The sequence below is a fragment of the Eptatretus burgeri genome, chromosome 2, assembly GCF_056783735.1.
Source record: "Eptatretus burgeri isolate ZD-2024b chromosome 2, Ebu_testis_v1, whole genome shotgun sequence".
In the NCBI taxonomy this organism is placed as follows: Eukaryota; Metazoa; Chordata; class Myxini; order Myxiniformes; family Myxinidae; genus Eptatretus; species Eptatretus burgeri.
The window spans coordinates 116,160,944-116,176,154 of record NC_140962.1 but is presented as its reverse complement, the minus strand read 5'-3'; the positions used below and the strand labels follow the sequence as shown (position 1 = coordinate 116,176,154).

The 15,211-nt window shown below is 43.6% G+C and overlaps 1 protein-coding gene across 1 annotated transcript in view; it reads left to right on the top strand.

Moving 5' to 3' along the window:
• The window catches only part of CS (citrate synthase), a 72,140-nt gene that overhangs the window by 35,135 nt on the left and 21,794 nt on the right, over positions 1 to 15,211 (top strand). Inside the window, exon 7 of the mRNA XM_085870881.1 lies at positions 9,427 to 9,626. Coding sequence (XP_085727007.1) covers positions 9,427 to 9,626 — 200 coding nt within the window. The remainder of the gene's footprint in view (positions 1 to 9,426; positions 9,627 to 15,211) is intronic.

Genomic DNA, 15,211 nt, shown 5'->3' with positions numbered 1-15,211 from the left:
AGCAGCCAGCTCAACTCTCTTCCGATGAACAAAGCCTCTCTCAACACGAACCAAGAACTCCGAGCAGAGCAACCAGCTCGACTCTCTTCTGATGAACAATGCCCCTCTCAACACGAACCAAGAAGAGCCGAAAAAGTGAACCGAGCCAAGCAGACCCCGAAGGTCTGCTGAAAAGCCAAGCCGAAGCAAAAAGCTCTCCAAAAAGCCTCCACCTCACCAAGCGAACCGAAGCTCACTGAACAAAAGTCTCAACCCTTGTCAAGCAGAACCCAAAGGCCTGCTAAAAGCCAAGCCGAAGCAAAAAGCTTACTAAAAGCTTCCAAGCCAAAGTAGAAAGCCTTCAAAAAGCCTCCTCCTAACCCAAGCCAAGCAGAACCCGAAGGCCTACTACTGACAAGCCAGCCCAAACAAAGCAGAGGATCTCTTCTTTATTCTTATCGGCCCCCTCCCCCGCTCCCGGCATGACTCATGCCCTCGTGCTCCATCCCCCGCTCAACCACGGGTGGGAGGGAGTTGTTGACGTCATGAATCACGGGACGGGAGGGCTCTTCTTCCTCTTCGCAGAAGAGGGGGAGGGGTGTCTCCATTGTGTTGTGATCGCTCCCTAACTATTAAATTGAATCTTGCAGCGCACTTAATCGATTTCTGCCCATTAAACAATGGAAGGTGATCTATCTAGGGAAAATGCACTTATCGGCATAACTGACGAAAGGAACCTGAATGTTGTGTGCAATCAAATTCCCAAATTCGTAACAATATATATATATATATATATATATATATATATATATATATATATATATATATATATATATATATATATATATATATATATATATATATATATATACATACAGTAGACTAGGTGTAAGTCGGCAGTGTCAAAAAGTCCCGAATTTATCTCATGTTAAATCCCTTTGAATAAAGGGTCATCCCTCTGTAAGTCGTCATTTCGTCTAAGTCGTCAGATGTTGTCCATTCCCACGTAATGGAAACTCAAGTAAATTACCATTCCTAACTCGTCACACGGAACTGCTGCCTCGTGAGAAGCCCGATTTCATGGAATCGTGATGATCGCTCATTGGTGTACACCGCCAGTGATAGGCTATTTATAACTGCGTACACACGTTGATCGTGTGTACGCACTGCAGGCAGGACAATGGCGACTAAGCGTAAGCTTACAACTAAAACCTACCAAGAAAAATACGACATTATCCAGTTTTGTGAGGCAAATCCACTGATGAAGAAAACAGACATAGCTGAGAAGTTGGACATCAAACGGCAGACATTGAACGATATCTTGAAGAATAAGGGCAAGATATTTGGACAAGTGGAGAAGATCGTGAGGCCGGTGGGAAGTGTGAAATGTGTGTCCTTTGAAGATGTCGATGACGCGCTCATCATCTGGTTTCGGCAAATGTCGGCTCAGCCAAATATTCGCATTCGGCCAAATATTCGGCCGATACTGTCTTTCAGTGGAGGATTGCCCAGCCAACATCATGGAATACAATGACCGGTTTGAATCCTTTCTCATGCACCAGATGCCCAAGAGTTTGAGGCATTCAAACATAACGGATTACTTCACGAAGAAGTAAAGGATCGATCGAGCTTCGTGTTGAAGTCCGATCATGGTTTTATCTTGGCTTGTTTTGTACATTACTGCACTCACTTACACATAGGCATTGAGTGGTAATCATCACCACGATGACTGTGTGTGTCATGTAATTTGTCACCATACCATCACCGATGGTATACGAGTTGTCTTACAGAGTTGTTCATTTACTTTTGATAAACTGATTCATGAATTCCATCTTTGCTTGATCACTTTGCAACTCACTAACTCACCCCCACCTATGCCCCGAGGATTGTGTTTTCCTTTTGGTACAATAGCCGGCTCTCACACGTGTGTCCAGGCCACGCGCAACTTCATCCTTCACCCCACCGTCATCATGAATGTTCGCATACGGGTAAGTCGTCACATTTATAAGTAGTCACTTTTTTCTCGGTCCCGATGGTGACGACTTACGCCGAGTCTACTGTGATATATATATATATATATATATATATATATATATATATATATATATATATATATATATATATGTGTATATATATATATGTGTATATATATATATATATATATATATATATATATATATATATATATAATATAGTTACGGATCTGGAAACCATTTGCATTCAACATACAGATGTCCCAAAAGTCAGTTATGTCGTTGAGTATTTGTGTCGTCAGATCCCCTTCGTTTTGTCTCGTGGGAGAATCAAAGGCGTACGTTACGGTTTCTTTTTAGTTAGGTTATTAAATCTTTAAATCCAACGAACCCTCCAACAAACCATCGAACAACCATCCCATCTGCATGACCCCTCGGCCCATTACGATCCACGGTACCCTCGCGCTTGCAGCCCTCGTTTCGTGGGCCACAGCGCACCTTTGCCTGAGATGCATTCCCGAGGATGTTCGAGGCAGTTTCACCACCACGACCTTTCATGTACCCACGTGGAAGAGTGGCTGAGGTTTCCCGGCAGGGGCCGTTGCAGCGTTGATACTGTTACTCGTCAAGTATGAACCCGCGTGGAAGAGTGGCTGGGGTTTCCCGGCAGGGGCCAAGGCCCTGTCCCGGAAAGGTATGCCGTGGGACCCTGTCCAATTAAAGGCGGACAGCGAGGTGTGTTCACCAAGGCCCCTTCCCGCTGAGGGAGGTCTATAAATTCCTGAGCACTCTCTGAGGCAGGGCTCTTTTTGGAGTTTTGGAGGGTTTTTGCTGTCACGAAAGGGTTTTTTGCTGTTACGAAGGTCGTCGAAGTGGCGAACGTGTCTCTGCTGGCCCTCTACAAGGAAGGAAACAGCGACCCTGACCCCCCTCCGTGGACCCCGCAACTCACCACCCGAGCTCCGCCATGAACCTCGAGTCCCACATGTGCGACTGGGGACCAAACCAGCGACCATTGTCAAGTGCCACAGCACGGAGTACCCCCTTTCTCCAACGGCCAGGTACCCAACTGAACTCTAACCCCAGCTTGTCTCTCTCCTCAGCTGCGAGGGTCCAATAAAGAACTCGGTTTCTTTTCATTTGTGTGTGTGGGCCCGTCTTTAAGTCGAACTGAATAAGTGTTTTTGGATCATTGTAAATACTTCTTGCATATCGCATTAAGTCTTGCTTTGTGTCTTCATTTACTCTAAATAAAACTTGTTAGAAATGTTCCCAGTTCGTTTCCATCCCTTGTTGAATTGGTCCAGCATGGTTCGGATCTGAGTTTTGGCGGGGTTTTATCCCCGATAATCCGTTCATTCCAACCGGCACGGCTTTGGCAGTTTCCACTCGGCTGCACCCGAACCGGAGTTGGTAGTCGGTAGTTGGAACTCCACCGCAGTCGATAGAGTGACCCGGTTCGAGCAAGACGTGCGGAGGGCGTGGTTTCCCTGGTAGTCGAATTTGCAGAGTTAATTAGGTAAATTGGTTATAGACAAATAGACCCTACTCTACACGGTTGAAATATTGGCGACCACGGTTGGTTAAACGACCCACTGGCTCTCGGAGTTATCCGAGCGACGGCCTACAATTAAGGGGAGTTTGGTGGGAGACGACGCAAGCTTTCCCCACCCAGTGGTTGTTCTCGCCACCGACCCCCGGCCCACAATATGTATATATATATAATATATTAATTATATATATATATTATATATTATATTATAATATATATTATATTATATATTATATTTGTATATATATATATATATATATATATATATATATATATATATATATATATATATATATATATATATATATATGCTTGGTGTTGGCGCAGTGGTTCGGGAAGCGGCTTGGGATCCAAAAGGTCCTGAGTTCAAGCCCTGTTGGGCCACTGAATTAATACACCAGGGGGTTGATTCAGCCTGTCATCCTTCTGAGGTCGGCAAAGTGAGTACCAGTGTACTGGGCCAGTGTATACCCCGGTTAAAATAGGTGTACCATATCCCTGTGTCGTAAGAGGCGACCAGGGTTGCGTCAGGAAGGGCATCCGGCATAAAACATGTGCCAAATCACGATGCGGATCATACGGATGATCCGCTGTGGCGACCCCTAATGGGAGCAGCCGAAAGAAGAAGAAGAAGAAGATATACACACACACACACACACACACACACACACACACACACACACACACACACACACACACACACACACACACACACACACACACACACACACAGCTCTGGGAAAAATTAAGAGACCACTGCAAAATTATCAGTTTTTTCTGGTTTTACTATTTATAGGTATGTGTTTGAGTAAAATGAACATTTTTGTTTTATTCCAAAAACTACTGACAACATTTCTCACAAATTCCGAATAAAAATATTGTCATTTTGAGCATTTATTTGAAGAAAATGACAACTGGTCAAAATAACAACAAAGATTCATTGTTTTCGGACCTCAAATAATACAAACAAAACAAGTTCATATTCATTTTTAAACAACACAATACCAATGTTTAACTTAGGAAGAGTTCAGAAATCAATATTTTGAAGGAATAACCTTGATTTTCGATCACAGCTTTCATGCGTCTTGGCATGCTCTCCACCACTCTTTCACATTGCTGTTGGGTGACTTTATGCTACTCCTGGCACAAAAATTCAAGCAGCTCGGCTTTGTTTGATGGCTTGTGACCATCCATCTTCCTGTTGATCACATTACAGAGGTTTTCAATGGGGTTCAGGTCTGGAGATTTGGCTGGCCATGACAGGGTCTTGATCTGATGGTCCTCCATCCACACCTTGATTGACCTGGCTGTGTGGCATGGAGCATTGTCCTGCTGGAAAAACCAATCCTCAGAGTTGGGGAACATTGTCAGAGCAGAAGGAAGCAAGTGTTCTTCCAGGACAACCTTGTACGTGGCTTGATTCACGAGTCCTTCACAAAGACAAATCTGCCCGATTCCAGCCTTGCTGAAGCACCGCCAGATCATCACCGATCCTCCACCAAATTTCACAGTGGGTGCGAGACACTGTGGCTTCTAGGCCTCTCCAGGTCTCCGTCTCACCATTAGACGACCAGGTGTTGGGCAAAGCTGAAAATTGGATTCATCAGAGAAGATGACCTTACTCCAGTCCTCCACGGTCCAATCCTTGTGGTCTTTTACAAACCTCAGCCTGGCTCTTCTTTACTTCTCAGTGATGAAGAGGTTTTTTCTAGCTTTGCACGACTTCAGCTATGCCCCCTTGGAGCCTGTTTTGAACCGTCCTCGCCGTGCATTTCACCCCAGCTGCCAATTGCCATTCTTTTTTCAGGTCACTTGACGTCATCCTTCGGTTGTTGAGTGACATTCGAATGAGTTGGCGGTCATCCCGGTCAGTGGAAAGTCGTTTTCGCCCTCTGCCAGTCTGTAGCTTTGTTGTCCCCACTGTCTGCTGCTTGACCTTGTTCTTATGAACCGCCGTCTTTGAAATTTTAAGAATGGAAGCAACGTGACGCTCACTGTATCCCGCTACCAGTAAAGCCAGAATTGAACCCTTCTTTTCCTCACTCAAAACTTTTCTTTTCAACTCTTTTGGCATGGTCAATAGTCATTTTTTTGATTCCAATTGCTTTTGAGGTACTTCTAGCATTGTTTTTGCCATCCAGCTGGTCCTATTGCAAGAGGATAGTGATGACCACAGCAGTGGTTTTTATACTTTTTCCTTGTTAAATAAGATTTGGTTCAGGTGATCACCTAATCAGTACTTCACTAATGCCAATTGTCCACATTTATGTTTATAACGAGATGATGATGCCTGACGATGCTCGAGCTTTGTTTTATATGTGTCTGGAAATCGTGCCTTGGCACAAGAAGACAATCGAGCATTCCCATGAATGAATTGTTGGTATCACCGCTCGCTAGAATGACGTCATGCTGCATGAAATGAGAAAAGTCTACGACAAACTGGGCCGAACCTCATAAGTGAACGAGACTTGTGTGAATTTAGATACTGCACGCTGAATTGTAATACATTGTTGATTATGTCTGAGGCTTCGTGATATGTGACGTGGTGGGAGAGGGGAGGTGCAGGTAGGAAATGGAAAAGCAAAACGTCATCCTTTTTATTTAGACTGTGCGCGTGTGTGTGTGTGTTTTTGAATCGAATCAACTCACGTAAGCATGTTGGACACCAGTATAAGGGGGAAATGAAATTACTTCATTGCAGGAATATTTTTTTTTGTGTGCATTAGTTGATGCGGTACCTTGCCTTGTCTGAGGGTTTCCTGATACTCCAGGAGGCATTTCGCTACGGTCTCTTAACTTTGCGTTCCATGCTGTCATCTCAAGCCATCTATCTGATTGTGGTGTTCTAAACATAGCTGTGCTGGAAAGTTTTCGAGCTGCAAGTTGTAAAGTTAAATAAATAAATTTGTATAAATAGCTTAACTGGAATGTACTGGGAAAGAGGCCACGTTGTTGTTTGAGATGCTACAGAGAGAGAGGAACCTTCGAAGCTGGCAGATCCCTCCAAAGCATAGGCAGACATGACTGTCTTTACTCAGATTATCCTGGGTCTGGGTACAAGCAGGTTGTTACTTGGCAAGAAATAATTTTTGCCAAGTATGTTGGTCTGTAGCATTTGTCTGTCTTTGTCACACGATTTTTGGGCTCAGTTTTCAAGCAATCGTTCTGAAATTGTGTTTTTTTTTTGTGTGTAGGTAACCGGCCAAGCACGGCGATGCTTAATTTTGGGGAAGATCCGAATCCGGATCTGGATCTGAGAATTTTTTTTTTTTTTAAGTGATTCTTCACCTTTGAGAGATGGGGCCAAAAACAATAAATCACAATATCTCAAAAGGTTATGGATGGATTTACACGAAACTTGGTGGACCGGTTTGGAATGCCACGAGGAAGAATTGATTCAATTTTTGGTGAAGATCCGAATCCAGATCTGAATGCGAGAGTTATTTAATTTTTAACCAATTCTTCACCATTGAGAGATGGGGCTGAGACAAAGTTGCATGTAAAGGTTGTGGACAGATTCGGATGAAACTTGGTGGGTCAGTTGGGTGTGTGACAAGTACTAATTGATTAAATTTTGGTGAAAATCTGGATCTGGATCTGAATTTTTTTTTTAAAGCGATTCTTCACCATTGAGAGATGGGGCCAAAAACTTTTACATGAGATCTCAAAAAGTTGTGGACGAGTTGTGACAAAACGAGGTGGATGAGTTGGTTAGGTGACAAGGACAAGCCGATTCGATGTTTGTTAAGGTCTGGATTCAGATCCGACCGATCAGTGGCGTACAAAATGTAAACTATTCAGCCTGGCGGATATATGTGCTCTTCCGAGTGCCGTTCCGTAAACCAAGTGTCACTCTCTGATTTTTTTTTTTTTCTTTCAATTAAATATTGTTCAAATTCTATTACTGAGGAGGACTCCAGGATGGTTCTAAGTAACTTATGATTTACTTTTGTTCCAGTGAATGTTAAATTTTAATTTGATGTACCATACTCTTCACATAGCTTTGGTGCTGTCGAAGTAGTTTCTTGGCAAGAGTTAAACTGGATGGTTTGCCATTGCCTTCCCACCGTTGTTTGTTTGCACTCTATCCGTTTAAACGCTGAGCGCCAAGCAAGGAAGCAGCACGTACCGTTTTAAGGTCTTCGGTATGACTTGGCCGGTGTTTGAACCGCCGACCACCACCCAGATTCAGAGCAGACGCTCGAACCATTGTGCCACCGAGTCTGTTGAATGTTAAATATCGATGAATATATTCGTCGTTGTTGAAGCAAAACAGTTTACTTCATGTGAATTGGTGTTGAAATTACAATGACAGTTGTGACGCATTAACAGAAAGTTATTCGTAAAATGTGTTGGTTTTGTTTTGTTTGTGTTTTTGTTTTTCGTTTTTTTTTTGTTTTTTTTTAATGCCTCTGCCTGCTGAAGGCATTGTTTTTCGTGTTGTCCATCTGTCCGTCTTTCCATCATCAGTATTTTTACCACAACAACTTGTGAACCATTGTCGGGATTTTTACCAAACGTGCGAAAGGTATATGCCATGATGCAATGATGAACTGGTAAGATTTTGGGGTGAAGGTCAAAGGTCATATACTCTTGCAAAATCATTTTGCAGACCATAACTCGAATTGGAATCATCTGATGTCTTTCCTTCTATTTCCCTTCTCTTTCCCCCCCCCTCCACCCCCCCCTAATCATGTGCAGAGGGTGATACATCACCATATATAGTTCTTGTGTTCAAAAAGGTCTGAACAAGCCAGTCTGGGCGACAGGAATGTTGTGACCATTATGTAGTTGTAGCATGAGAATGAACATTGATGCATGATGTGTGAAAAGGAGGGGAGGGGTGTCGGTGGTCCTTATCACCTTGTGTGGCATCTGCATTCAGAGCTTGGTTAACTGGAGTATATTTGATGATTCACATGAACCTGAATATAATTGCAAATCATTTAATTGCATATTTTTGCTCGAGTCCAATTTTCTAACGATGAAAGAATTTGATTCGCAAGTTAACCAATGGATGGTTCAGTTAGGCTACCACCGTTGGAAGGTTGGGTTTTCACCATGGTGCAGCTCGTATATTGAATGTGAAAAATCGAGTTTTCTTTTCGTTGTTCGTTGTTTTATTTTATTTTTGTCACTTTGTGCTTTATACTTTCTATTTTGCTTTTGTGTACAAGTTTCATCACAGCTAGATGCTGCAACATTTTTTTTATTTATTATTTATTTTTATCAATTCGATACTGTTTTTGAAGCTTTATTCATCAGGAGCTTTGGGATATACTTACACGTACAAGGAATCATGTGCATCACAGAGTCAGGAAGAGGAATATAAATGAGCAGACAAGATGGGGAGAAAAATCTATAATGTATATTCAAAAAAAACTTGGTGGTGTTTGTCATCAACCATGACGTGTCTCGTTTGTGCCACCTAGTGGTGGTGGGATAGGGCATTACACGTTTGCTGTTGAGGATTTGTAATTTTTACACTGTGCATGTGGCATGGAGCAGGTGCTTTACTTCCTCCACACCAGAGTGCATGCCAGGGGAAAGGGGTGTTGCTCTCCGGTAGGGAATGGATATTTCATACGAGTACCATCCTGGGATTCCGTGCTTCATTCATTTCCTGGGATTCACGCGTGTTAATGTTTTGACTCGACCTTGAAAAGGTTTGAATATAATTTTCGTGGCAAATAATGCAAAATATGACGCCACACAAACTTCCACCAGGTTTTATTTACAGCGTGTATTTTGTTCAGCAAATAATATGCATATGCATACTCCATATCCACCCAAAGGTTGGGTAAACTGCGAGTAGGTAAATAAATGAAGGAAGAATGGGGAGAATAAATGGTTGTAGAGTGGGGAGGGAGAAATGAACCGTTCACCGAATGTAGATACCCATGCTGACCCTGTGTCCAACAGTACGTGTACGAGGACAGCATGGACCTCATTGCGAAGCTTCCTACCATTGCCGCTAAGATTTACCGTAATCTTTTCCGCGAAGCAAGCAGCATTGGAGCCATTGACCCGGATCTTGACTGGTCACACAACTTCACCAACATGCTCGGGTACTCCAATCCCACGTTCACCGAGCTGATGCGCCTCTATCTGTCAATCCACAGGTGGGCATTGAATGTCATTTCCCCCCCCCCCCCTTTTGACCTGCACAGTGCACCCAGTTTCTCAACCTTTTTCTTCTTTAATCCTTCTTATTTTCTTCTCCTTTACTGTCACTTTCTTGGTAACAACTAATGGAATTTAAATCCCTTTTTATCTTCTTTCCTTTATCTTTGTTTTTTTTTTTTTTTCTTCATCTTCCGGTTTCCTAAGTAATCGATTGTTGTGTGCATACGATTACTGGACATCCTTGAGTTGTACCTGCGAGAGAGTAATCTTGAGGTTGATGAGCGCACTCACATTTTGGCATTTCTAAGGAATCGTGCACGCTCACAGAGCTCCAGCCAGTTTCCCACTATAGTTTTAATCAGTAACACCACTTTGTGTGCCAATCACAGGCGGAGACTTTCATCATATGTGTAAGAGCAAGCACCACACGCCGTGTGATCTCGATCAGCCTTTGTAACATTATCTATTTGGGTTGAGCCTCCCATGTGATTTACTCCGAGTCCAGATTTACTGAGCCGCGTTTGTGCCTGCACAGAATGTATGGCTATCACATTATGCATGCAGTTATTAGTGGAAATGTGCAGTGCATTGAGAGGGATTGTGGCAGCTTGTTCATCCAAAGTGAATTTCAATATAATCCTGGCATTCTTTGAAAACATGAACAGCATAATGAATCTTTTATTCATTCATTTATCATTTTAAGTTTTAAACAAAAGCTACCACCGATCTGCACAAATAAAACTACAAGGGCACTCGGTAGAGCGCATACCTCCGCCACGTAATGCCTGATCGACGAGAACATATCGGGCCCAATACATTTTTGAAATATCATGTAATACAGTCCCCATTGTTTTTGGCCCTATAAATGGTGAAGAATCACTTTAAAAATTAAATAATTATCATATCCAGATCCGGATTCGGATCTTCACCAAAATCGAATCTTCGTCATGGTCACACACACAACCGGTCCACCAAGTTTCGCCCGAATCCGTCCACAACTTTTTGAGATATCATGCTATATATCATTTTTTGCTCTCTCTCAATGGTGAAGGATCACTTTTTAAAATTTGAGTAGTCGGATGCGGATCCGAATCTTCACCAAAATCTAATCGGTTCGTCCTCGTCACAGACAGAAAGGGGTGAAAACAACCTCCATCATCGTTATGACCTCTGCCACCCAAGGTGAACGACTTGCTCACTTTCTATAGAATGTTCGGGTTGTGATGCGTGTGATGATCCTGCAAAATACTATGCAGTATTAATATGCCACCTATCTGGTTTCTGTGCTCTGCATGATGTGAGAATATGCATGGCATGCTCATTACCTCTGCCACCGAAAGTGGACAGAGGTTATGTTTTCAACCATGTCTGTCTGTCTGTCTTTGTTTGTGAACAGGATATCTCAAAAAGTTTTGGACTGATTCGGACAAGATTTGGTGGAGAGGTTGGTTGTGTGACGAGGCTGAATTCATTCGATTTTGCTGAAGATTGGATCGACATTGAGAGACGGGGCCAAAAACGACATATAGCGTGACATCTCAAAAAGTTAGGGACACATTCGGACGGAACTTGGTAGACAGGTTGGATGTGTGACCAGGAAGAATCGATTCCATTTTGGTGAATATGTGAATCCGGAACCAGATACGAGAATTTTATCATTAATTTTAAATTTGTTTCAGTGATTCTTCACCATTGAGAGATGGGACCAAAAACGATGTATACCGTGCAGTAAACCCTTGCTCAACACTGTGGTTATGTTCTTGAAAAGAGTCACTTTAACTGAAACGACTTAAAGCTAATCCCATTTCGTCATAAGAATGAATGTAGGTGGGGGGGGGGGATAGGTTTCAGGGAAAATTTTTTTTTTATCATCGGACAAAAGCCATTTACATACAAGAGTAGAAGTTTTTAAATAATTTTAAACGAGCAACGAATATCATTCTCTCTTTCGCATCATCTCGAGTTGTTTCAGATTTTCATTGGTTATCTCTTCTCCATGTGATTGCAGAAGTTGTGTAACGTCTGCCTCTTCCACCTCATCAAAACCCTCTTTAATTGGCCAAGCAGAGCACACCTTCATTCAGAGCGGGGGACAGCATCTCGGACCCACCGTTGTTGGCAATGCGTTTGAAGATGTTTCCATAAGTTTAACATACAAACACGTGGCAGCTAGTTAGGTGGATCACTACTTGTCAAACACCTGAGTTTGGAGAGGGTGACGCAACCACCGATGTTGTCGATGCACAGCTCGGTGTACATAAGGCCAATGCTGTACTATTCTGGGTGGGCTTGTACACTAGAATTTCGGTGCGGCTTAAACACCGGTATTTACGGTATGGTTTACACTGTAGCTTTATTAAAACGAGGAAAACCGTTAGTTTGGTAATAAATTGAAGCTAAAACAACTTCATAATGGAACGGTGAACGACTTTAAACGAGAGTGTTCTATCATAGATCAGCGACCGAAGAACAAAACCATGTTCAGCGAGGTCTTACTGCATGGCATATTTCAAAAGTTGTGGACAAGTTATGACAACTCGGTGGTTGAGTTGGTTCGGTAACGAGAACAAGCGGATTCGATTTTCGGTTCATGTCTGGATTCAGATTCCAGCCTGTCATTGGGATACAAAAGGTAAACTGTTCAGCCTGGTGGAGGTATGCGTTCTATCGAGTGCTGTTCGAGTTTTCATTGTGTAAATGTTGTGTCCGTGTACAGTGCCTTCATAAAGTGTTCACACCCCTTGACTTTTTCACATTTTGTTGTTACAGCTTGAATCTAAAATTCCTTTTTTAGGAGGCATAGATCTGGGGAAGGGTATATAACATTTTATAGAGTGTTGAAAGTTCCTAAGAGCACAGTGAGCTCCATCGTTAGGAAATGGAAAGAATATGGAACTACCCAGACTCTTCCGAGAGCTGGCCGTCCAAACAAAATGAGCAACTGGGAAAGAAGGACCTTGGGCAGGGAGGTGACCAAGAACCCAATGACCATTCTGACAGAACTACAGAGTTCCTTGGCTGAGATGGGAGAACCTGCCAGAAGGACAATAATCTCTGCAGCCCTTCACAAATCAAGGCTTTATGGGAGATGGAAGCCAGTGGCCAGATGGAAGCCACTCCTGAGAAAAAGGCACATGACAGCATGCCTGGAGTTTGCAAAATGTCCCATGAAAAACTCTGAGAGCATGAGGTAAAAGATTCTGTGGTCTGATGTGATGAAAATTGAACTCCTTGGCCTGAATATGAAGACAAGACGCCGCATCTGGCAGAAACCGAGCACAGCTCATCACCCTTCCAGCACCATCCTTCCAGTTCCGATTTTTGAACAACGGTTGATCCTCTCAAGGGTCTCTGCCGACTTTCTCAAAGATAAGTTTCTGGTTGTTTGTCACGTTTTGACTTTATTCTGTTACCTCCAGGTTTACTGTGTGTTCTTAGTTAATTTTTGTTTCAAAATTTGTGCTATTTGGTGAGTAGTCGTCGGTCTTGTCATATCGGGTTTCCCTGAGGCCGACCCATCTTCCTGTCTATTACAAGGAATTTATACAGAGGATTCTATTCGGCCCATCATGCCTGCACCACACCAATACCACATTTAATAAATATCCCTTCTCTTCCTGTGCAGCCTTTTGGCTGCTCCACTGATACTCATTTCACCGACCTCGGAAGGATGACAGGCTGAGTCAACCCCCTGGTGTTAATTCAGCGGAAAACGGGGCTTGAACTCAGGACCCTGGGATCCCAAGCCACCACCCTAACCACGAAGCCAACACCACGTATAAGCGTGTTTATTTGTCGATGTGCACGATCGTGGTCATTTGTATTTTCTCAACTTTTCCCTCCACCTTCCCTATATCCCTCCACACACACACACACACACACACACACACACACACACACACACACACACACACACACACACACACACACACACACACACACACACACACACACACACACACACACACACACACACACACACACACACACACACACACACACACACACACACACACACACACACACACACACACACACACACCCACACCCCCACACACACGCACACACACACACACACGCACACACACACACACACACACACACACACACACACACGCACACTTAAAGGCCATTTTCGTCTCTAAAGCGGGGGTTAGCCTTGCGGGCCCCATGACGATCTTCTCCACTTTACCCTGTTTTCTGCATCTCCCCTTCTTAATCCCCTTGCCCACATTTCCTCTTCCACCACCTTTAGCCAAGTTTTTCTCGGTCTTCCCCGTCCTCTACTTCCGACTACACTCATTTCCAACACTCCTCTCACCCAGTCACTTTCATCCTTCCTCAACACATGACCCAACCATCTCAACCTGTTTCTCTTCACAACATCCATCACAGACTCTATTCCCATCATCTTCCGCAAGTCATCATTTGTCTTCCTCTCTCTCTCAACGATACTCCACACATCCACCGAACCATTCGCATTTCCACCCTTTCCAGCCTTTGTTGCTGCTCCATGTTCAGTACCCATGTCTCACTCCCATAAACCATCGTACTCCTCACACATGTAGCACACATGTAGCATATACACCTTTCCCTTCAGTTTCAACGACACTTCCCTCTTCGCCACCACGCCACTCAGTTCCCGAAACTTCTTCCATACACATCTCACTCTAGCAACCGTCGAAGAGTCTGATCCACCTTCTCCATTCAGCATGTCTCCGAGATAGCAAAATGTTTTCACCCCTTCCAGCTTCACACCATCTCCAAGATCCAACTCAACAATTCCTTCATCTGCTGCTCCCTCGATGCACACCTTACACTTGAATGTCGCTGCCACACTGGTTAACGACCCTCTCACCCCACTACATTTTTGATGAACCCACTCAGCGCACATTGTACACTGAATGGAGTTCACTCCGCCACCCTTCCTGCACACAGCACACGGCCACTTCCCAGTCCTTTCCACCTCACCACATGCTTTACCACTTGCCATCACCTTCGTCTTTCCGATATTCACCTTGAAACCTTTTGCCTCCATACATTCCTTCCACTTGTTCATCTTCTCCTTCAGTCCATCCAGACTCTCTGCAATCAACACCAGATCATCTGCATACAGCAGCTCCCACGGTAAACCCTCCTTTACCCTCCGAGCCAGCACCTCCATCACAACGACAAATAGAAGTGGACTTAGTACCGACCCCTGGTGCACTCCTACCCTCACCTCAAACTCACCACTGTTCCCATCCTTCGTCCTTACAGCTGTGCGTGCTCTCTCGTACATGGCCATCACTACTCTGATCAACCATTCCTCCACTCCTAACGTCCTCAATGCCCATGCCATTACTTCGCGTGGGACCCTATCAAATGCTTTCTCCAGATCAACAAACCCAAAAAACAATTTCTTCCTCTTCTCCATGTACTTCTCCTGCAACTGCCTTACAATAAAAATTGCATCTGTCGTTCCTCTTCCTGGCATAAATCCAAACTGCATTTCGTCAATCTTTACCTTCTTCCTTATCCTCTTCTCCAACACCCTTTCCAATACCTTCATTCCATGCTCCAATAACGTTATTGCTCTATA